The following is a 24272-nucleotide window of genomic DNA, read 5'->3' on the forward strand; positions in this document are numbered from 1 at the left end:
GATTATTATCCCAAAGGACACTATCACTTTCTACTTTCTCATTCTATTTTTTCACTGAATTTGGAGATGAATGGTACTAGCATATTTAGTAGGTACAAACCTTTATGTATATCCAACATTGTATGGATTCTTAAGAAAAGTGACTGCTTTTCAGGTAAAGATTAGCATTGATTTTCAGAATTGCTAGTCTTGTTCTCAGACAATAAAATGCTTATATTTAAACAAAGAAAGAAAAACTTAATTGTCCTATGTGATCTCCTTCTACTGGGTGATGCACACAGGCATTTAATTCAGACTCATTTATAAATGAATGACAGATTGATATCTTTGTATTTCTATCATATCAACTAATTTGACTTATACGAGGATTAGTGAATCAAAAAAGTGATATGATTGGACATGACTTTTTTCTTATTTTTTTCCCAAAATAAGTAAATTGAATGATGTCATGTGTCAGAAACCATTATATCATATAATATTATATAAATCATATAAATGTCTTTATTGGGCTATGAATATATTTATACATTACTAAGAAGTAAAATTTTCAAGTAAATTATAGCAAAAATAACTATGTCATTGTTTTCTTAACTCCATGTTAAGTCTCCAGAGCCTTCAGCTTCCATTCCTTTAGTGTACCATTATATGCAATTTTTGCAATTTTTAGTCTTTTAGTAATTTTCAAGATTATTACTCTGTCCTATTGGGGCTGTTTTCTCATGTATTTAATGAATTCATGTGGAGTGTGTATTCTCTGTTGGTTATCTTAGTGGAGGAAGAGTGAATCACCTGACACAAATTCTCCAAGCACTTAATGAGCTTATGCTCTAGTGAGAACAACTGAAAGAATTCAATAAATATTTAGCAAGAGTAATGAGAGAGAGAGTTAAGTGAGCTAGGGGATTAGGAGAATCTTTTCTAAGGGTTTGCATTAGGTTGAGATGTCAAGGATATGTTCAGTTTAATTAATGAAGAATCTAATGGAATGTGCCTGATATGGTTGGAGGCAGAGAGAACTTCATGGCAAATACCTGGGATTGAAAGCAGTACAGAGTGAGATTGGACAAAACCAAATCCGATGATTGTGGCCATTTTAGGTGACATTAAGTACTGAAAAACATAAAGCATACTCTGGTGGGTTCGACATTGTCTGTGGGGTCATTTTGCAATAGTCTGGTGAAAGATACCAGAAGTGTCAACAGTGGTGATAAAAGAGGTTGGATTTGGAGGCAGGATTGACAATGAGTTCAGTTTTGTAAATGGATTTGAGATACCTGTGTGGCTGTCAGACATTTCAGATGTCCTTGGCCTTTTGGCAGTCAAGGTAATGGACCAGAAGCCCAGCAAATATATGTGGGAAGAGAAGAAAATGAGGCCATTACAGAAATTACAGTTTTCAAAGATTATTGATGAGAATAAACTAGAAAGGGTTCATGACAATGGAGTGAGTGTAAGGTCATAGACACCACAGACATGACAATTATAGACATGGTTGACATGGTTAGGTAATATAAGCCTTGTTATTGTTCATTAGATTTTGTGACATAGTGGTCATGTATGATCTAAGGAAAAACAAATTTAATGTTATGGTAGGTGTGAACATTTTCAATTCCCCTTAAAATCTTGAATCTGCTCTTCTACTTGGAGGACTTTTCCCTCTTAATGGTAGTACTCAGGAATGTATATACCTTTTAATGTTTCTAATCAGGTGCTTTAAAGCAGCCTCCATGCTGCTTTGCTGTATTTAACTCTGCTAACTTGTCCCTTTAGGCTTCTCTCACTACTAGTTTCATTAATCAGACATCTAATTCTCTTACTGTCTGAGTTCCTCACAGTCCACATCTCTCCTGTTGCATCAGATTTCATATTAACATCTATTTAAATACAATGATATTGACTTGTGTTTTATTTTCATATTCTCTCATTAAATCATTGAAAAATATTTAATCACTTTTTTTTGCAATCACTGTTGAATAATTTTGACATGTTACAGAGTTTCAGTCACTGATTTTTCATTTTCAGTATTTGGAGTGTAAAATTTTCCTTTTCTTTGTTTCCTTTTCTTTGTGTGCTTCATCAGAACCAATTACTTTAAAGGCCTCTAAAATATTGCTTTGTGGTACAAATAGAGAAAATTCTCCAATAAATTATCTCCTTGAGCTGAGTTCATAGTGGGTTAAGATGTAAAGTTTGCAGAACTTTACTATCTTTTGCTACTCAGAATCTTTAATAATCTTCCAGGATATTTCAAATAGATAAGCTGTTTCACATTTCTGGTTCTTTGCTGCTTTTGCTGCCTAATAAGAGTTACACAGATGTGTGAATTCTTTTCCATTGTTTTGGTTTTGTCCTCCTTACAAGAAATTAAGAGGTTTTACGCCTCATTATTAAGAGTAGAGAAGTTAGAGAAGTTCTCTATAAAGCCAGGCAAAACCATTCAAGTTAGTTAGAGGTGATGACTTTGGAGAACTGATAAAGTAATTTTATATATACATATTGGAGGGGAAAATAACATAAAGTAACCATGTAAATATATTTTTAATTTATTAATGTGATACACTGGAAAAAACAAATTCGATTTTGCAAATGCAGTTTCTTGTGTGAAATTAAAAAATTAGAATTAAAAATTTCTTGGTCAGCAAAGGCATTGCTGGCCCTGTTTTCTTATGATGTTTCATCATTGAATTGTAGTGGGAAATGATGTTGAAATTCTATATTTGTGGTTAAAAAAGTCATCTTAAAATAAAGTCTATTCTTATCTAAGATGCATAAAAGTGGTGTAAGTAGAAATTTATATGTTGGGATAAAGGGAAACTTGCCATGGTACTATTTTTCTGGACATAGATGGCTTGTGTTTTTCAAAAATATTTTGAACACAGTTCACCCACAGAAATACCTAAAAGATACTTTTCGAAAAGAGTTATCTTTTACAAAGAATACACAGGTTTCAATAGTTGTCAAAAAGACAACTATCAAAAAAAGAAGAAACATTAAGTGTTATTGATGGGGGAAAGGAGTCTCATACTCTGGTGGTGGGAATATAGATTGGGGGTTCCTTCAAGGTTATAAGTGGAGCTACCATATGATTCTATACTCCCATTTTGGAGTATTTATCTAAAGAATAGGAAAGCACTTATTGGAAAAGACATATGCACCCCTGTATTTATTATAGCACTATTCACAATAGTGAAGATTTGGAAACAGTCCAAAGACAGAAGAATGGCTATGATGATATCATATACATAATTACACAATAGACTATTACTCATCCATTTAATGAACTCTTGTTATTTGTAACAGCCTGGATAAAACTGGAGGGGGGGGGATATGTTAAATTATCTCTAATATCTACAAATATTGGATGATTTCACTCATTTATGTAATAGAAAGAAAAGGAAAACAAACCTTTAGATTTTGACAATTAAATGGTTATCAGAGGGGAAGGAATGGGCAGAGGGGTGAATTGGCTAGAAGTGTATGGTAAATGGACATTTGATGAATGTGGTAAGAAAATGTAATCTGGAAACTACAACACTAATATTTTATATATATATGTATATGTATGTATATATGTATATATATATATGACAATACCTAAAACCTTCTGCCTATTTTATCAAATGAATCTTGAAGCCTGATTTTAATCTACATTTTATCCATCCTATATGCATGAGTAGATTCCCAGAGCATAAGAGAACCTAGTTATACATGTACTTTCTGTTGTGGACTTTAAGTACACATCTATCTCCAAGCTTTCTTTATCAGAATTACCCCAGAGATGTTAACTGAACATGGTAACAAGGATAAAATACAAAGAACACTTCTTGGGTGTCCCTTACATTCACACCTTGCCATTTCACTCACAGATATACCTTTATAAGTTCCTGATGATTGTAATTTTCATATAAAGCATCCAAATTTCTGGGGATATTTGAACAACATTGACTTTTGTTGTACTGTTCCGATAATAGTGTGGTATGTTTTCTCCACTAGGAATGCTGCCTCTGCAATTTGAGAGGGGGTGCTCTCAAGCAAACTAAGAACAGCAAGTAAGTAATGTGTTAATTGTTTTGCGTAGTTTCTTTTTCTTTTTTGGAGCGTTGAATTTCTGACCAAAGGTTTGTTTTACCTGCCATTATTCTGCACATTACTCCAAAGCTCTGTGCAGATTTGGAGTGAAGAGATTCTTACATGTCTGCGAAGGCCATCCCTGATAGCAGAGGTGACTCTGCTGTGCATGGCATCTGGAACTTGCTTCTTGACTTAGCTTTTGACATATTTGGAAAAACTCCTCTTTTCCTAATAGAATTTTTTTAAATGAAAAGAAACCACTATCATCTAGATACTATTGGAATTGTTTATACTATTGTTTAAACACTATAGTGTTTACTACAGTGAATCTCATTCATCTAATAAAAACAGAACATGCCTGAAAAAATTCTGTATTATCAGATAAATAAGTATTAATCATGATATTGAAACAAAACCCTTTACTTTTAACACCAGGAAACTAACAAGAAAGTGTATGTACTAAAATAGAAAGACAGTTTAAAAGGGACACCAGATTTTTATCTTTACTTGAAAGATGATCGTTTATGTTTATATAGCAGTAATACATTGAAATGAAAGTTGGCCTAAATGGGGCAGGCACACCCTGGTTACTGTGATTTTACTCTGCCTGTATTTGCTTATATCCTGCCTGGTCCCACAGGTCCTGGAGTTGAGACTCCTTGTAACATTACAATGGAGTTAGTATAATTATGCACATGTACCGATGTTTCTAATTACTTTATAAGGAAGAGTAAAGGCATTTATCATTCCTACACTGATAAAATTTACTCTAATAAGAGACTATGTTTATATTTAATTTTGGGTTTTCAGCTTTCAGTCTTAATTGATGTGGTTGGCACTATACTAAAATGTTGACTAGATATAGACATTGCACAGGTTATGCAGACTGAGTTGGTGTAGGTAGTTTCTGTAAAGACAGTGGTAACAACTTCTCTTCCTAACCTTGTGCCTAGAACTGAAAAAAGTAATGTAGTTAACAATGAAGGAATACCTGAAAGGAGTTGATGCTTATCTTCTCTTCCTGTGATCTTTAAAGGCAGAATGGAGTCTGATGTTGTTTGAGTGAAATAAATACACTTTGGCTTGAAAAACTAATGAATTAGATAATTCTTCAGAATTTCTTTAAACTTCAATAGTCTTTCTATTTATTTTGGTCATAAGCATTTATGAGAAATTTACTATGAAAAAACTTTTCTGGAGAAATTCAGACTTTGAAAGGAGCAATTAGGTTTTAAGTAGATAACAAGGGAACAAGCTAAATTTCATTTCTCTTAAGATTATTTTGAGTATAGGATGCAGAGAAATAATTTAATTAAAAACTATGAATTCTTTTAGAAAACTTTTGTTGTTTGTACATTGTGTCATTTGTTGAATGACATTTGTGTTATGTAAAATGATAACATTTGCCTTTGATATTTGTGTTATGTGAAAAGAATATTTACCTTGTTTATATATTTTTAATTGAATTTTTAAATTTTTACTCTTTTGCCACATTGGTTAGCTGATTTATATTTAACATCTATATATTCCACTACCAAATCAATTTTGTATTTTGCAATTTGAGTGCAGAAGCATGCATGTATTTTGATGTGAGTGAGGCTTTGGTTTTCACGTTGTTCTTCCTGTCACAGTGCTGGGCAGGTGTGATAGTGAATCTATGCAGGTATCATCCAATAGAATTAAAATTTGGTATTTGATAGATTTGATAGATTTAGGCTTTGGTTTGCTTCCTGGGTATTTTCCATCTGTGAGAATTGCCTTCATTAAAGTTTAAGTTCAGGGAATTTTGTTTATGTTTAATGTCTCCTTTCCTGTAGGTGGGCCCATATCATGTGTGCAGTTGCGGTCCCAGAAGTTCGATTCACTAATGTCCCAGAAAGGACACAAATAGATGTAGGCAGAATACCTTTACAGAGATTAAAATTGGTGAGTGGCAAAGCTTCCTTTTTACCTCATTATTTAGTTCTGATTAAATTAAATTGAGATATTTTTTTCCTATCAATGCGCCCATTCCCAAAATACCTTCTCTTATCTTCATTTCATTATTCTACTCTTAACATTCCTTTAGTTTAAATTTGCTTATCCATACACATTCTCTTCTTCTAAAATCATAACTACATATATAATCTTCCTCAAATCCTTTTTGAAATTAGGCAAAGTGATTATATGTTTTTTTCATTAATGTGTATTTTCCACCTACAAGCTGTCTGGTGAGATTTGTTAGTAGTGGACCTGAGCTCTCCAACTGTCTCTCTTTAAATTGTTTAGTTTTTCTCTTTCTTGCCAGTTTTTGGTTGATCTTGCTTTAGCAAAATGCTTCTGACCTGATTTCATCACTCTTCACTAAGAAGAGAATTGGAGAGAACACAAAAACTTTAGTTATTATCAAGGGATTTTTTCACTTAGGAATAGATGCAAATCATATAATTTGCCAGACTTTCTTGTCAATTATCTTCTGACCTGTATAGAAACTTTCATAAAAATCTCCCCACTGGTTTTCTTTATTCAGAATGTTTTTCATTGAAAAGGTAGACCTTTAATATCCTTTACATTGAAGTAACCTTGTAGTTCTGTTAAATTGGGAACTAGCAGATCATTAATTTAGGCCTTTATGTTTTGTATTTAATGAAATTTTCCCTAAAGTTAAATTGCATGACATTAAAATGCTTAAGTGTGTCTTATAAGTGGACTTAACATTCTAAATGTCTTCATTGAATGTTATTTTTAGCTTATCATCTTTCCACCTTAGAGTATTTTTGGCACCATAGTTGTAACTCTCTACTTGACTGCTGTTTTATTTACTCTCTTTTCCCAGAGGGGAGTTGGGTGCTGTTTCAGGACCTTGATTTAGGAATTTCTAATCTAGTCTACTGTATTTGTTTTCAGAAAGGGGCAAGTAAAAACTGTGAATTTCCTTTCAAAAATCTCACATTGTTAGAAACTGTGTGACCCTTGATGAAGCTGTTGACATGTACGTGCGTGGGGCTGCTGAGGTTGGAGTAGTGGAAGTTTTGTGACCTGAAATGGAAATGAATGAATCATTCAAGTGGTCCTATAGAGCTTACAGTGACTGGCATGAGAGAGTAATGTTCTTTTGCTCCTAGATTTTCATAGGAAAGTTTGCAATGTTACATTTGGTTATCCAAAATATCAATAGAGAGGAAACAAACAAACAAAAAAAATTGCGAGTGTTATGACTGTAAGAATCACCACATGTTAAAGAGTTTAATTTTAGTATGACAAATATTAACAAAAGTCTGTAATTTTTTTCCTGATTTACATGAAATATGGATTTGTTAAAATTCAAACATCATGTTTTAAAAGTCATCTGTGTCTCCTTCTGAAAGATGACTTCTATTACTAGTATAGGAATGATCAGTGCTCCTGATGCTTTCCTTTAAAGATCTATACCCTGACTACTCTTGTCCATCCGTAGTTTCCTAATTATATATCGTTACCTACACCAACCCAAAAGAGGGTTTAAGGGAATAGAGGTGAGGGATTGTGTGATTATTTCAATTCCTTTCAGGAAGATATATCTTGAAATCTGAAATAGGAGGATTGTATGCAAAAATAGCAAAGTTAATTTTTTAAAAACATTTTAAAGATTTATTTATGCATACAGAACTGGGGTATAGGCTGGGGATGTGGGGGGGGGGGGTGAGAGGATTCACCAGAAACAGAGTGGGTAGAAGAATAGGCAGATTGAGTGAAATACACTGTTGAGGGGAAACGCAGGCTGGTCAGGAGTAGCCTGTCACGCCATGCCATATGGATCGCCCCCCTGCTGTGATAACTTCATAGTGCTGTGCTTCAACTCCTTGTACTATCAGGGGTGGCCCAAAGTTTATTGTTTTATTCACAATGCTATATGCTTCACTTGATGGTGTTTGTCCATATTTTATCATTAAATAATTGGTATCACTTAAAGAATATGTCATGATTTCTTTTAAGATTATCTAAAGTCCATTCAAATAACAATATAGCTATGCTAATTAACATACTTGAGTCCATGGCCTATACTTGGGTGAAAATAGTTATAGGTCATATAACTATTGTTTTTTTAATATAATTTTATACATATTGATAGTTTCTTGGAATATTTTTCAAAATGATTATAGGGATTATTTTAAGTGGAAAATACAAGAAGAATCAAAATCAAAGTTTCTCAGCATTGGTTTTACTGGCAATTTTAACAAGATAATTCCTGACTTTTGCACTTTGTAGGATTGTAACATCCTGACCTTATAGGCAATGCCAGATATCAAAATCATTCCCATTGGTTTATGGGAAAGATGTGCACAGAAGGATGAAAATTTTCTTTTTGTCACTTTTTGATGGAGAATATCAAAGTTGAAAGAAGTGAGCTGGAGTCTAAGTGATTAGAAAATCTTAATTGTTTTTTAAAATAATTGTAGAACAGCTTTTTTGCAAGTTATTTCAATTTCTTATTTGTCAATAAGATAGTAACTTTTGGCAATGTGTGCATATTTGCTACTGTTATGTAATCTGATTTAGTATTTTTCTATTATTACATGTAAAGAAATTGAACAGACACACTGAATGCTAATCAAGTTATGTGGAATATGAATTAAAGTTCTGTGTAGTGTGTGCATGTGTGCATGATAGTCACAGTAAATATTTATGGAATAAATAAAAGGCAGAAAATTATTATTCATTATTTGTGATTTTCAGCTTAAAATTATGGAAGAGGGTTTGGCTTGACAATACCAAATGGTTTATGTGTTTTCACAGTTTGCTCTTTAAAAGTCTTGATGATAAATTTATGCTCACCCCTGTGCACCCTACTCTAAAGCAAATTGATTTCCTTGTTGGAATGACAGGGGACCTATATTAGGTCATGGAATCTATCACTGCTCCAAAGTGCATATGGCACACCCATGAGACACTGGCTCTTTTGGTTGAGAGCTTTGATCTTGGGATCTATTGTCTGAGAATTAAAAACTGAAAAGGTCTGTTTTAAGTAGGGCAAGTTGCTCATCCCTGAAGCAGCAATGGAGACTTTGAGCCTCTCTCCAGCGCCCACTAGGTGGTGCTGTTGTACTAGTTTCGCAGCCAGTTGCCCTTAAACCACCTCCTTCAACAAATGCCTAATTTGAACCCTGACTGCACTTATAAGGGTGTGTGTGTGTGTGAGAGAGAGAGAGAGAGGGAGAGGGAGAGGGAGAGGGAGAGGGAGACAGAGAGAGAGAGACAGAAACAGAGAGAGGCAGAGACAGAGAGAGACAGAGGGGGGGCCGGAGAAGGGACATAAGTTGCTGGGGTACTCTTAACCCCTGAATGGAAGGAAGTCAGGGAAGGTCCTAGTGTACATTCAAAGTGCTGAATTTTAGAGGTATTTTTTAAAAATTTATTTTATGTTTTTCACTTAGTCATATAAAAGAGCTCCTTTTCCTTGGTACAAATAATATTTCTTTGTTTGCTTTCTGTTTTTGTATAACTAGTAAGCAACACTATTAAGGGCTAGTAACTTCAGTTGACCTAAAATGTGACTAGTGGCAAAAGTGAATTTAAAATGCCTTTATAGAAATGCTCATAGCTATTCTTTCTTTTTTAGATATGAAGAAGTATTTGGATTTTTTGCTGTTAGTCTTTTATTTATTAATAGGTTGAAGTTAGCTTTTAAAATATTTCTCTGTACAATTATTTGTTTGGAAGGTTTTTGTAGTGAATGCAACAAAAGATTAGTTTACTCTTTACACATTTTTTGTCTCATAATGAACGTTTCAAAAAAAGAGACTGAAAGGGGAAGGAATCCTTTCAGTGATATATTGATCTTAAAATGGTGTTATAGGAAGAACCTTTATCTTATCATCCATCATGTCTGTTAATATTAGTAGTGTAGTATCGTCTGGTATAATTAAGTAGAACAGCAATAATGAGACTAGATTTATTTTCAAAACTGTATCTTTTTTTCCTATGGCTGGTAATTTTTAAATACTTTATAATTCATTAAAGTTTTAAGATGATATTTTTTTTATAGATTTATTTATTTATTCGTACAGAACTGGAGTACAGGCCAGAGATGCGGAGGGTGAGAGGATTCACCAGAGACAGAGTGGGGTGCAGAACAGGCAGATCCACGAAGTACACTGCTGAGGGGAGCAGCGGGCGGGTCAGGAGAGGTCTGCCACGCCATGTGGTCACCTCCGGGGAAGGCGAGGATCGAACTCATGCGGAAGTGGTTTAAGCTTCTTTGTGCTGTGCTTTAACCTGCTGCGCCACCAGGGAAGGCCCAAGATGATATTTTAGTGCAAAAATGTATTTGACTGTAGTGGTTAGTTTCTGCTTTCTTTAACAATATTTGATTTTGTATAGCATAATGATCTATAGGGTTATTAAAGTAATTGCTGCTTCAGCTAAAAAAAATACTACAGGTAGCGATCTAAAAGCACAAGGCTATTAACAGAGACATCCTTTTATAGGAAAAAAATGATTTTAAGTTATCAGAATAGGCAACACTGAAAGGGAGATTCTCTTCTTTCAAGTTAAGCACTTTTTTGATTATTAATGTAGATCTTAGATTTCTTAGTGTTTCTCTTTACCTGTCATTTAGTATGAAATATTTGCTTCTGAAGGACTTTAATATGGGAAAAGTTGTCTTGACAAGTCCTGTCATTCGAGACCATTCTCTCAGGCCATCCAACACCTTCTCTGTTCACCCACTGATTTCAGGGCATCTGTACTGGTAGAAAAGCTCAAGGCAGATGGAGAAGGTAGTTTCCTACTTTCTTCTTGAATGTCCTGGCCCATCCCGGTATTCTTAGGGACAGCCAGCTTAAGAGTTTATTTGATGTCACAGTGACAGCAATGCTTGTGTACAAAAAGAAAACTATTGCCATCGTGTGGTGTGCGTTGTAGAATTTACTCAGGATTGTTTAGTTTTATTATTTCCCTCTGTCTTGTTTTCTCTAATAGTATGATTGGTTAACTATAATCATAACTGAAAGCTGGTAGAAGAATAAATTTTCCAAAGATAAAAACACATAAGAAAGGAAGGAGAGAGATAGAAAACACACATGAAATTAGAGTTTTGTAGTTTTTACAGTAGGAAAAAATACATACAAGATAGGAGAAGTCTGCTGTGCCATGTGGGTCACCCCATGGCCAAGGACCAAACTCATGCTGAAGTAGTGCTATGCTTTAACCTGTTGCACCACTAGGGAGGACCCATTCATACATAAATATAATCTTTAAAAAAGAAAAAAATGCAGGCAAAGTATCAAGAAGAATAAGGATAGGTATTTAGAAGGAACAAATAAACATGCTTCTATAGTGTGATCTGAATGCCCTAGTTATTATCAGGAGGTAATAATATGTCATCAAAACGTCTTTAGATTTGATTATAAAATTTAAGGGAAGAACATTTTAAAAACCTAGCAAAAAGAGTTAAACTGTATGAATATGGTATGTGTTTCATTGTACATATTGTACATATGTACAATGAATGTCATCAATGTTGAATGCTTCTTGAATATTAAATAAATCAAAGATCTATGGAATTTGTATAAATAAAAAAGCTCGGCAAGTTTGTGTACTAATGAAATCTTGGAAAATTGTAGCAGGTCTGAAATGCAGCTGTTCTAAAAGTTTTTGATTTGAAGAAAAAGTTGTCAAAGTGCTATAAGAGTATTTCAGTCTTAAATTACATGTACAAACAAATGCTGTCTCTCTTGATTGCTGTCATTGCATAATGTCTTGTTGGTGTTCACTGACCACACATTTATCCGTATAGTGGCTTAGCAGTCACTGTGGCTTCCATGGAGACTTTTCTTGGCCTTTTACATTTGATACCTTATTTCTGCAACCAAAATAGAGGGAGAAATGAATTTTGGAAAGCTGAAGTTTACCCCAGGCATTTGATGACCTCTGATTTCTATTTGACAAGTGAACCAAACACTAGCACAAGTGTTCTCTGAGTGAAGAGCATTATTTTGAAACGAAATTTACACTACAATGATGACTGTAGCTACCAGCCTTTCAGTATCTAGTTGAGACCAACTATTCTGCTTAGAAGCCTCTATACACTTTAAAGTCTGTACCTGAGACAAATAATAGTGAACTTGAAAGCCAAAGATTATAGTTTTGAAAGGTGTTTCAATTCTGAAAATAGAGTGGTTTCACTGTGGTTTCCATCTGAAGAGTTGAAGCAAGGGGGAAAATTATATTCAGGCTGCTATTTCTTAGAGGAAGGCACTGTTCTTTGCTAACTGGCTTATGTTATCAGATGTATTGAATACCAAAAATAGAATTGCTGAGAGAGCGAGGGGTCTGCTTTTTGTGCTGGAGGATCATGCTGAGCCCTATTTGGTTAGAGAGCAGCTTTGCTTTCTTTGCACAGGAATCATGGTTGTATTTGACAGAACCTCTGTTAATGCATTTCAGGAAATGTAAAGGCATATTGATTATCTTTCATCACTTTAAAAGAAAAAAGGTAAGGTTGTAAAGGCAATAAAAAAGTCATTATGTTCTACGTTAACTCATGCATTGATTTATTTTCATCTTCAATTATTTATAAAGACAAAGAGATATTTTAAGAATAATAAACATGGATACTGAAGAGCAAGTGCATTGTTTACATGCAATTGAGGAAATATTTGCTCTTAACAATAAAACTGAAGGAAGAACAGTGATATTATCAAGGGTATATTTATGGTATGTGTACTGTCCTATTATTTAATTAACTCCAGTTTAAAATTTACAGTATCATTAAGAATGTTTTTCTGTATCACAATATACACATATCTCCAGCTCTGTAAGATTTTAAAATAAGTGTAGTATAAAAAAATGTACATTAGTAGCTATATAGTACTTAACTGTCACATTGATTTGCTGCAGGGACTAGATCCTATTGCAAGCTGTCAAATTTGTATATTGCTGTAATACCAAACCATAAAATCTTTTGAGTAAAATGGAAAATGTCAGATTGGCATGACTACAAATAAAATACTTTCTGAAGGCTATAGATGTGTATACAAGAAAAAGTGTAAATGCATGAAATGTTATCTTGTTACAATGGATTTTTCTTTATCTGCTAAAAGAAAATTGTGAGGCAAAATAAATTGATTGGAGCCTTTACATTTGTAGTTTTTCCCCAGAGAACTAATTTTTAAAACATTATTACATGGATAAGTAGAACTTCAGATAATTCATGATTAAGCATATTATGGGAGAGTTACCTTATTTTTCAGCTTGCTTTGCTGAATGATCCATTTTTGTATCATCTTGTCTTTGTGAGGAGTGATGACTCATGGATCTTTAGGTTGAATGAGTAAGCTGGGGTCAGGTTTCTAGAGACCAGGTCACTTTTTTCATACAGGGTTGGTATGAATAGATGCTTGCCAAACTGAGGCAGCTGCTGGATGGCTCTAAGCAATTCAGTGATTGACAGAATAGAGATTATTGTTTTAGAAAGGTGCACTTACTATTTTAACACACTAAATTCATTATTCTCTTTGTGGGAAAGAGAGAGCTCAGTAACTTTTCTTCCTTTCTCTATCTTTTATTATGAGTTAGGTTATTTATTCCCCAGAAGGGTGTTTTAAAAATCAACAAAAAAGTTACAAAATGCTCTTTTGTATATAGTGAAAATCTTTCATGTAATGTAAGTCTCTGCAGTACAGTTTAGGTGAGTTCCCATAATTTAGTAATGCCCTTTCTAACTTGAGTCCATAGTTAGAAATAGGTACAAGCACAGTTTTAGCTAGCTGTGTGGATTGCAGTTATTGATTTACTATCAAAGGGCCTCTGCATTCATCTTGTCTTACCCTTTGGATCATGCACTTCTAAGCCTCTGTTACATTGAATTGGGTGTAAAGGCTCTGGTTAAGATTGCTTAAGTCCTGAGTCCTCCCCTGAGTCACCCTTGGCCTTACAGGTTTAACCTCTGTGAATCTCATCTGTAAACTGCGGTGGTTGTAAGATGAAATGAGAAAGTGAAGGGTCTGGTTTTTTGCTTTTGTTCAAGTTAGCCATTACTTCCTGAAGTGATTTCTTGCCTTATTTTTCTTTACTAATACTAGTAAGGAGTTAATTACATTAAGTAGTTCTTGGGCATTGAGAAAATGCAGCTTATGAACTATTGGAATTTTCTTTTGAATGGAATCCCATTAAACAGGAAAGTTCTGTCAGTACATCAGGGCACAGGGTTCTTCCACATGCACGGAGCTTTCAGCACCTTTCCTTGTAGTAATCGCTCAAACCTGAAGATGAACAGATTGCTGTCCCTAAAGCAGTTTAGTTTCACTTTGAACCTGGCCATTGCGTGTTGAAAGCTTTCTTGATCAGGATGGCTTTGATTTTTTGCCTTCTGTAGCGAAGTTTGAAGTCTTCAGTGGTTTAGGGAATCACGGTCACCCATGAGAATTTATTTATACCTGGATATGCTCTTTTCTGCCTCTGGCTTTGTTCTTCACCTTTTTGAACAAAGAATGAATTGGGTAACTCTCAAAAGGCTCTAGGATCCTCCCAAAGCCCAGGGGCCAGTCAGAAGAGTCCTGAACAAGTCATTTTGTCTCTGGAACCATAGTAGTGTTTGGAACAAAGTAGTGGTTGTCTAGTTTTTAAGCCCCTTTGACAATATCTCAAGGTTTTTAAATTGGGTGCTGGTGATGCAATTACAACTGGCAAATAAAGTTATTGGTGTGCTCGTAAATCGTTAACAAAAACCTCTATAAAGAATGATGGTGGTGTCAGGGAGGGATGGATTTTCTGATTTGTTGTGTTTCTTGACTTCATTGGTGGAAATTATTTCGATGGTCAATTTCATACTACCAATATGTGATGTCACCCAGCCTCAAAGTTCCTGAAAATTGAATAATCTGCTCTCTAGAGTTTATCAGAACCTGCTGTAACTCAACATTGAAAAATAGCTGGAACCTTACCACAAATCTATTACCAGCTCCAAATTTTGCTTGTAGTCATTGGATTGCTTATTGTTGCACATTTGGATTTTAAAAAGAAATAATTTCACTTAAGAAGGTCTTTTGATGATGTCAGAAAATTACTGCTTGTACTAAGACTTGACCCTTAAGCACATTCCTTTTTAATATCTGTATGATAGAATAGAAAATACAGAAAAAGTGCTGAAATACAGTGGGATGAATTGAGGAAGAGTACTCGTGTGATAGCTTGAGTTATCACTCGTGCTAATAACTTTATTTCTTAGAATGCCTTTTTAACTTGAAAGATTGACAAATAATTGTTATTTTTGCTTGTGTATTTGATTTTCTTAAAAAATCAGTGACAGCATTTGTTTCCTCAAATTTGAGCTTTCAAGAGGAAAGTTGGAATTTTAGAAAATGTATATTTGTCATTATGACATCAAGGCAGTTTTCCAGAACTTAAAGGCTTCTCTGATGAGATTGGTCATGAAAATAATAAATGTAGCTTTTTAATATTAATATGAAATATGTCAACATTACAGATTTTAATGTAACATAGCAATAGTATGAAAAGTTAATTGAGAAAAGATTTTGTAATTCAAATTACAACTAACCCCTAAGAAACTATACTTTGTTAGGTTTTGGCATCATATCATTAGGAATATACCTGATTTCCTAAAAGGTTCTTAAAATATTAAAATATACCCTCCCTTTTCAACTATTTTTGTGTGAGACCAGATTGTATTATTAATTTATCTCCTTATGTATATTTGTCTCAACATCTTCTGACCTGTAACATTTTGGACTGGCCATCATTTTGTTGAGAAACAAAACTTATATCTCAAAGTCGTATTTCTAACCAACCTGAAGATTATTTGCTTATTTTCTGGGTTTTACCTCCTGTTTCCTTTATCTTCTGTCTTCTTTTTCTTGGCTTCCTTTGTACATATGTGGTAAACACCCATAATTTCCTTGGGAATAAAACTAGTGGAGATGAATTTTTAACATCTGTGTGTCTGTGTTTTTTATTTTGTGATCAATTGTTCAATAATTTGGGTTTAGAATTCTGTGCTGGAAATTGTTTGCCTTCATAATTTTAATGCATTGCACCATTATTTGCTTTCTTTGACAGTGTTGATGAGAAGTTTAAAATCAGTAATATGCTTTTACATTTCCTGAACTGCACTAACAGAGGTTCTGTCAAATACAACCATATTTTTTTTTTGTGATTCCACATGAATTTCATCAATATTTGTTCTATTTCTTTGATGAACATCTTGAGATTTTTATTGGAATAGTATTGAATCTGTAAATTGCTTTTGGCAGGGTGGCCATTTTGATGTCAATTCCCCCAGTCCATTAGTTGGGGATATCTTCCCATTTCTTTGGGTCTCCTATTTCTCTTAGAATGTTTTGTAATTTTCTTTGTATAGGTCACTCGCCTCTTTTGTTAGGCATATTACCAGGTATTTGATTTTTTTGTTTGTTTCAGTTATAAAAGGGATGGTTTTTTTTTCTTCATTGAAAGAGATTGAAAAAGAATAAGGAATGAAAGGAACAAATAAAGGAAAGAGGAGGCCCATATGGAGAGATAAAAGGAACAAAGGTGAGAGAGAGGAAAGAAAGGGGAAGAGGAAGGCAAAGGTGCTAGAGGAAGGAATGTAACAGAAAAAGAAGAGAAAGTAGTAATGGTAATGTTGAAAGGAGAAAAATAATAAAAATAGAAGGATCAGAAGACAGAAATAGGAAAAACAGAACGGAACAAGGCAGCCAACTGACCAGTAAACAAACACACAGATGGGGAGAGAATTGCATTTCTGAACTCTGAAGGCTTCCTGTGAGCTAGTTATTGCTGTTTTATTTTGGTGTGCTGAGAGCACCGTAGGGCTGAATAGGATAGTCTTCGTAGGGAGGCTTTAAAAAAAGGGGGGGGGGGCAAAGAATGAACTTCAGCTGTGGGTGTGGTAGAATCAGCACTCTTTCTGTCCTCTGAGATAGTTGGGAGGATGATAGGCTCCTGCTGACTCCTTCACCTGAGGATTTGGTGTATCAAGAGGTCCTTGATGTAAGTACCAGCTCTGTGAAGATCCCCCTGATGTCCTTCCTGCTGGTATCTTCTATCATTTAAGTGGTTTTGCAGATCTCCAGGAGTGGGAGGAGAGGGAGCCCAGGAACAAAGGGGCTCATACTCAATGCTGAGTGCCTGTGCCAAGGCCCTATTTGCCCACCTGTCACTGTCTGGACTTCTCAGATGTCTCTGCATTCTCTGGTTGTAGATGTCTCCAAGCTTTACCAAAGTCCCTTTGTTCTAGAGGAAGTGGGCCAGTTTTGTGGCTGGGGGAAGGGAGTAGGGTTTTGATAATTTGCCTCTCTTCCCTTCCCCAGTCTTTGGAAAATTTTTTTGTGTGTCTGGGCAAATCACTGGTGTTGTCAAGTTTGTCTAACACATCTGGTCCTGTCAGGAACTCACCGTTATTTCTCCCTATCCAATGTTTTTATGTGAAAACGATCCTAGCGTCCCTTCACTGTCATAGTGATGATGTTGCTCAGTTTCAGAAGAATATTCTGTTGCTATTGAGGGGAATGTAGTAGAGAGAGCAGGACAAAAGCAGAAAGGATAATTTAAGTAATCATATAAAAAATCATATTTGTGTGAACCTCGGAATGGAGAGAATTGAGTCTGTTAGGAGCAGAGTTAGGAGGCTGGGTTGCTGGTATAAACAGTTTGGGGAATAGTAATGCCATGCACCATGTGAAGGAGGCATGGGTTTGAGGAGAAAGTATATTTTGGATGTACTTAATTATGGTCCTTGTAGTTCATTTGGGTGTGGCTTGGGAGAGAAATAGACTAGAATCCTATTTCTTGTTAGGTGTTTAGCTGTTTGACATTTTGCTTTTGGGTTGTTAGGGGCATGTGATATTCGATAAGTATTACTGGTCAGTAATTTATGGTTAGTGAACAACTGCTTTGTTTAGAAGTGAATTTTATTAGTGATAATAATGTATCTGCCACTCTATACTATTTGAAGTATGTCAGACAGGCTGGAAAGCATCAGCCTTGAAAATTTCATGTGTGTTCTCTCTCACAGCAAAAGAAAATGAAATCTATATTGAAAATGAAAACTAAATCTATAATACAAAATAGTTTGATGCATAAGAAAGTCCAGTATTATGAAAGATGAATTTGGGTTGGTCAGGAGAGAAATGTGCTGTAACCAGTAAAAATGTAGCATACATTAGAATATTGTTACCAAGATATGAGATGACATAGGAAAGGGAGTTAGAAATAATAACCATGTGAAATTGCACATCCAGTGAAAAGGTGTTCATTTCAGAAATGCTCTTACATTTGACTACACTAGTAGTATTTTATTTTATTTTATTTTATTTTTAATTTTTTTAAAAGATTTATTTATTTATTTATTCATACAGAATTGGGGTACAGGCCAGAGATGCGGAGAGTGAGAGGATGGAGATGCAGAGTGGGGAGTAGAACAGACAGATCGACAAAGTACACTGCTGAGGGGAGCAGCGGGCGGGTCAGGAGAGGTCTGCCACGCCATGTGGTCGCCTCCGGGGCAGGCAGGGATCGAACTCATGCGGAAGTGGCTTTAGCTTCTTAGTGCTGTGCTTTAACCCGCTGCGCCACCAGGGAGGGCCAACTAGTAGTATTTTAAATAAAACTGTTTTTAGAATGAAAATCTCAATTTTTTTCATTTTGAAATATAAAATACACTCCATCTTTCTTCAGAAACAAAATATTTTACTATAAATAAATGGAAACATAGTCAAATAAATTGATCACTTCATTACAGGAATAGTGCTTAAAGTTAAAACTTTTAGATTTCCAAGATGAAATATATTTACATATATATTCACAGATCTATTACATATATATTACAATTGCCTGTAATTGATTTAAAATTTCAAGTTTAAACACTGATTTTCTTGAACAAACCTAAAGATAACTGCAAAATCATTTTACTGGACAGTAGTATTTTCTAGTGAAAAGAATCATGGTGTCTGGCAAAGGTATAATTTTAATAGACTAATGAGCTCTCTGACCATAACTGAGTGAGTCTCATCTGATTTTTACAATGATAAATTAAGTGTGTCAAAATTTACAATCTCAGCTGATGAAATATTTTACTATGAAAGTTTAATTCTCATTTTTTATTTATGAAAGCCGTGGTAGTGTCACAGCAGCTCCTCATATGCTGGTCATTTGGTGTGATTTATTTCAATGAGTGTCATTTGTTGATGTATTTAGTGATTGTTGACCCATATTTAACTCTAAAAACTCTCAAGTGGTGTGAAATGTAATAAGTCAACCACAGTGGTTAAAAAAAACAAAAAACAAATAATGATCCACAGACCTACTCAGTTGTCTTTTCCTAATTTTAATGCCATCAGTATTTTATGTTTGACAGTTGTTGCTTTCCGGGCAATGAAAGAGTCAGAACTTTCTTTACTATCATGGGGGTCTATTTAGAGTTATTTCAACCACAAAGCATATACACTAAAATCATCTTTTGCTACATCATTTGGGGATCCAGATTAACACTATTATAATGAGGGAAGTTGTGAGACAAATAACTATCTCTTTCTCTGATTCATTAACAACCTTTCATTTAGTAAATTCTTATGAAACTCATCATGGTGTTTGTTACATATGACAGAGGGCAGATGTGCAGGGCCATCCCTTTCATAGGGTTTACATTTGAGAAGAATTTAGATAGAAATAGAGCTTACAATGTGTGATTAGTTGCGTTTTCTTTGTGTGTGTGTGTTTTTGTTTTTTGTTTTTTTGTAGTTTTGGAAGATGGATGGATTAGTTCAAATACCCTTTAAGGCATTTCTTTGTAATAAATGTATAATAAGCATGTCTGTTTTCTAATGTTAGGATATTTCAAGTGTGGATAATTCCTACCAAATAGATAGGAATATTACCTGTACATTTTTTCAAATGTTCTGAATTATTTTGCGGTCACTTTAGAAATAATTACCATCTTTAAAAGCAAAATTTTTAAATAGTGTATTAACATAAAATTTTATATTCTTAGCTCACAACAAAATTAATTACCATGAATAATAAAACATTCATAATAACAAAACAATTCATATTATATATTGTTTCCATGCCACATTGTCTTAGAGTACTTTTTATTTTTTAAAGATTTATTTATTTATGCATATAGAACTGGAGTATAAGGCAGAACTGGAGTATAGGGCAGAGGATGGCGGGGTGAGAGAATTCACCAGCCAGAGTGGGGAGCAGAAAAGGCAGATGTACTGAGATGCACTGCTGAGGGGAGCAGCAGGCAGGTCAGGAGAGGTCTGCCACACCATGTGGGTCACCTCCCTGGCTAGGGATTGAACTCATGCTGCAGTGGCTGTGATAGCCTCATAGTGCTACACTTTAACTGGTTGTTCCACAAGGGAGGGCCCTGTCTTAGAGTACCTTTTAAAGAATTGGGGGAATTTTTTAATGGTTATTGTTGCTTTTATAGTACACAGACAGTAAAAGTCATAAACTCAGTAGTGTGGCAGAAGTTTACTTCAGAATTTTTCTAGGAAGAAGACATTCAGAGAAAATTGCATTATCATATTTTATAGTTCCTTTCTTATGGTTCTCAAAATAATTTATACATATATTTCAATAATACTGTATATGTTGCAGAACATTCAAGTTGGCAGGTCAACTTAGAAGATGGAGAATTGTGGCTAAAATGTATTTAGAAACAAAAAGTTTAAATAGTCTTAGATCTGTTTCTACAGAATCCTTTTAGATAATTAGAAAATGAAGAAGTCAGAAACATGAAAATCACTCCTTTTCCTGGCAGGCACCTCAGTTAATAAATATGTATTTTCAGGCTTCACATTTTGACAGGGGCAGTCATCACTTAGTTCAAAATTCCATTTATCTTAGTAGCCTTAGCACTGTTGAGTCTCCTTTTCCTGTCTATGTATGTCAGTATTGTTGTTTCCGTACTCTTTGTCACACACTGATGGCACATAATACCATGAAGTGTACATCCTATGTAGATAAAGTATGATAACCTTTTTTTTAAAAAAAATAATAGTTTATTTATACATCATTTGTACATTTTTTCCCCCATCTCAATTGTAATCTCTGTGGGTTTCCCATCACCGAGTCACCCATGTTCCATCACCATAGTCCTGTGCACTTCTCTCCCCATCTCCCTACCCCCCGGTTTGATCCCATTCCCCACGGTTTGATCCCATTCCCCACTCCACCCCCACAAAATGTCTCTGGTCTATGACTGTTCATTATTCTTATTATTTTCTTGCCTGGTCCATTATACTCCTGCTGTGAGCGAAACCATCTGGTATTTTTCTTTTTCTTTCTGACTTATCTCACTAAGCATGATCTTTTCCAGTTCTGTCCAAGTTGCTACAAAAGACATGTGTTTCTTTTTTTTTTTTATGATAACCCTTATACCTCAGTTTCCTGTGTTTGCAGAGAGTGACAGCCCACCTGCATTGGGGAAAGCAAACAAGCAAGCATGATGTGTTCATCCCTAGTCACATTCTGTTTCTTCCAGAAACATTCTGAGAAAATGACAAACCAAGCTCTGAGTTCAGGTTATCAATTTAAGACACAAGAAGCACAAGGCATGTAGCTCCACAGCAGATAAGGCTAAATTGTACTGTTGAATTTTGATTTGTTTATTTAATATTAGAATTCTAGTATTATATTAATATTATAATATATAGAATAATATATATGTTCTAACATATAAAACATATATTAGGCTCTTTATTCTTTTTACAATTTATTTTCAAAGATCTGTTTCAGTTATAAAAGCAACATGTAATAAAAACCTGAAATGTGTAAAATAGAAAGTGAAAGCTATTTCTAGCTCCATGGTACGCCACCGAATTGATTATGCTTGGCATATTGGAGTAATGATTCTTGCCTTTGTTGTTTCCTACAGAGAAACAACTTGGAAAGCTTTTTAACATACTGCTTTATAATTCAGAGAGTTTTCAGTAGTGTTAGTGACTAATCATATATATGATAAACATACACATACATATATAATAATCACACATCTATGAAATCCTGTTTTATGAAATTAGCAGTCTTCCTCTAAAGGCTTTTCTTTTCCTTTACTCTTGCTTGCCTGCTTTCATAACATTTCACACACTTCTGCTTTTGTCACTCACTTAGAAACTTTTTATGCTAGACTTTGAAAGCTTTTGTAAATAGAATTTAATCACCTGAATTATACTAAACATAGTACTGACTGGTCCTCAGGAGGTTTCTCAGGTGCGTTCTAATCTAAAAACATTTGATGTGATGATAAAGTATGTGAGCTTTGAGACTTGGTAATCTGTGTTCACATTCATCTCTGACACAAACCAGTTATTTGAGAATGTGTCATCTGTCTTAGCAGTCTGCCTTGCCTTTCATAATAGTTCTCTTGGTATTCCTTGTCTTTCTTTTGCGAAATGGGCTCAGAGTTTTTTTTTTTTTTTTTTCAGGATACTCTTCTATCTCTTGAATAGTTATGTTTCCACAGTTCTATTGAATCTCTTTTCTCACTTACTACATTATTATCAGAGTTTGTAAAATCAGAATCATAATAATGGAAACTTCTAGCTTTGGTATCAAAGTAAGACATGTAGACTGTTTCCACAGGGACTGTTCACAGCATTCAGTATATGTTTTACCTTATTATGATGGTAGTATATTAATAATACCACCACAATAACAAAATGACATTATGTAATAACAGGTAGTTTGCAGTTTATTAACACTAAATTTGTTTCTACATTTGACACCTTTTCTCAGAAGATATTACAAATAAGTACTAGTTAATTCACAAATGTTTAACTCTTGATTTTCGAATTAATAAGATTCATAGAAAGCTGTTAAGTTTCCCCCATTGGTTACAGCTTATTTAATTACAGTATAATGTCAAAACCATGGAGTTTACATTGGTACAACATGGGTGTATAGTTGTATATAATCTTATCATTTTTACATTTGTAATTTTATTACAAGAATATGTAATTCTTTGAAAATGTTAAAAAAGGAAGGTAAAAATTTTAAATGGTGATAATGTATTATGGTTAATAACAATTGTAAAAGTAAAAAGAACTCTTGATACTTAACATAAAATAACCTTATAAAAATTGTGTGAAATATTATCTCTTACTTCTCTAGAAGACATGTATGAATAGCACCTGGCAAATAAACACTTGGCAAATACTTAATGCCATTATCCATTTGGTGTGAGGGGTAATATATTGCTACTACATATTTATGAAATAGTTAAATATAACTGACACTACCAAGTGATGGTGCTGATGTGTAGAAACTGAAACCCTCCTACATTGATTGGGATTCGAAATAGCTTGCCATGTTGAACACAGACCAGAAGTTTCCTAAGTCATACAAGTTATCATACCATCAGGCATCCCACTTTCAGGAATTTACTGAAGGAAATGAAAATTTATGTTTACACAAATGTTGCTAAATAATGTTTGTAGTGCCTCTGTTCCTGATCTGAAAACAATCCAGTATTTTCAGCCGTTGCATGACTGAACAAATACTGGCACATTTGTGTAATATACTACTACTCACACTGAGAAAGAACAAGCTATTGATATCATCAAAGTGGATCAATACATTGTGCTACATAAAGGAAGCCTGCTTACAAGATTCCATAAGGTACAATTCCATTTATACTACATTCTGAAGAAACACTGAAAATGATGGAAAAAATTTTTAGTGCCATGGACTGTTCTTGGGAGAAGTGGTTGACCACAAAAGAAATGTTTTGTCCTGGTGGAATTGTTGTATATCTTAATTTTGATGGTGGAGGTTGTATACTACTCTTAATTTTATAGGAGCATAAACATTGCAGGGTGAATTTTATTCCATGTTAATTACATCACAGTTAAAAAATGAAGTATCAAACCTGTTTGTTACTAGATTTGTTTTGGAAATTACTAACTATACTAACGATAGCTGCATGGCATAGGGAGAAGGAAAGTGTGAAAAAGAAAAATGGAAGAGGAAGTGAAAGTAGAAAATGTTGGTACTGGGAGAAAGGGAAATGCTTAGGGAAGTGAGCCTTAGAGTCCAGTAAACATCCCTCTCCACATTCAGTGTTTATTCTCCTGCTGAACAATATTGGACTTAGGTGGGTAGAATTGTAGAAGGCCTTTCATATAATTCTTGGACATTCAAAAAGTTCTGATGTAGCAATTTTTTGTAGCTAAAATTCTACTACCAAAATCATCCCTAAGAAAAGATACTAATTT

General features: G+C 34.3%; 1 protein-coding gene across 1 annotated transcript in view; it reads left to right on the plus strand.

Annotated features, from left to right (window-relative positions):
• The window catches only part of KDM4C (lysine (K)-specific demethylase 4C), a 349283-nt gene that overhangs the window by 240693 nt on the left and 84318 nt on the right, over positions 1–24272 (plus strand). The window contains exons 16-17 of the mRNA XM_004677654.2: positions 3994–4049; positions 5889–5997. Of these exons, the coding sequence (XP_004677711.1) occupies positions 3994–4049; positions 5889–5997 (165 nt within the window). The remainder of the gene's footprint in view (positions 1–3993; positions 4050–5888; positions 5998–24272) is intronic.

This window comes from Condylura cristata, unplaced genomic scaffold (assembly GCF_000260355.1).
Source record: "Condylura cristata isolate star-nosed mole 26May11 unplaced genomic scaffold, ConCri1.0 scaffold00006, whole genome shotgun sequence".
NCBI classification, from domain to species: Eukaryota; Metazoa; Chordata; class Mammalia; order Eulipotyphla; family Talpidae; genus Condylura; species Condylura cristata.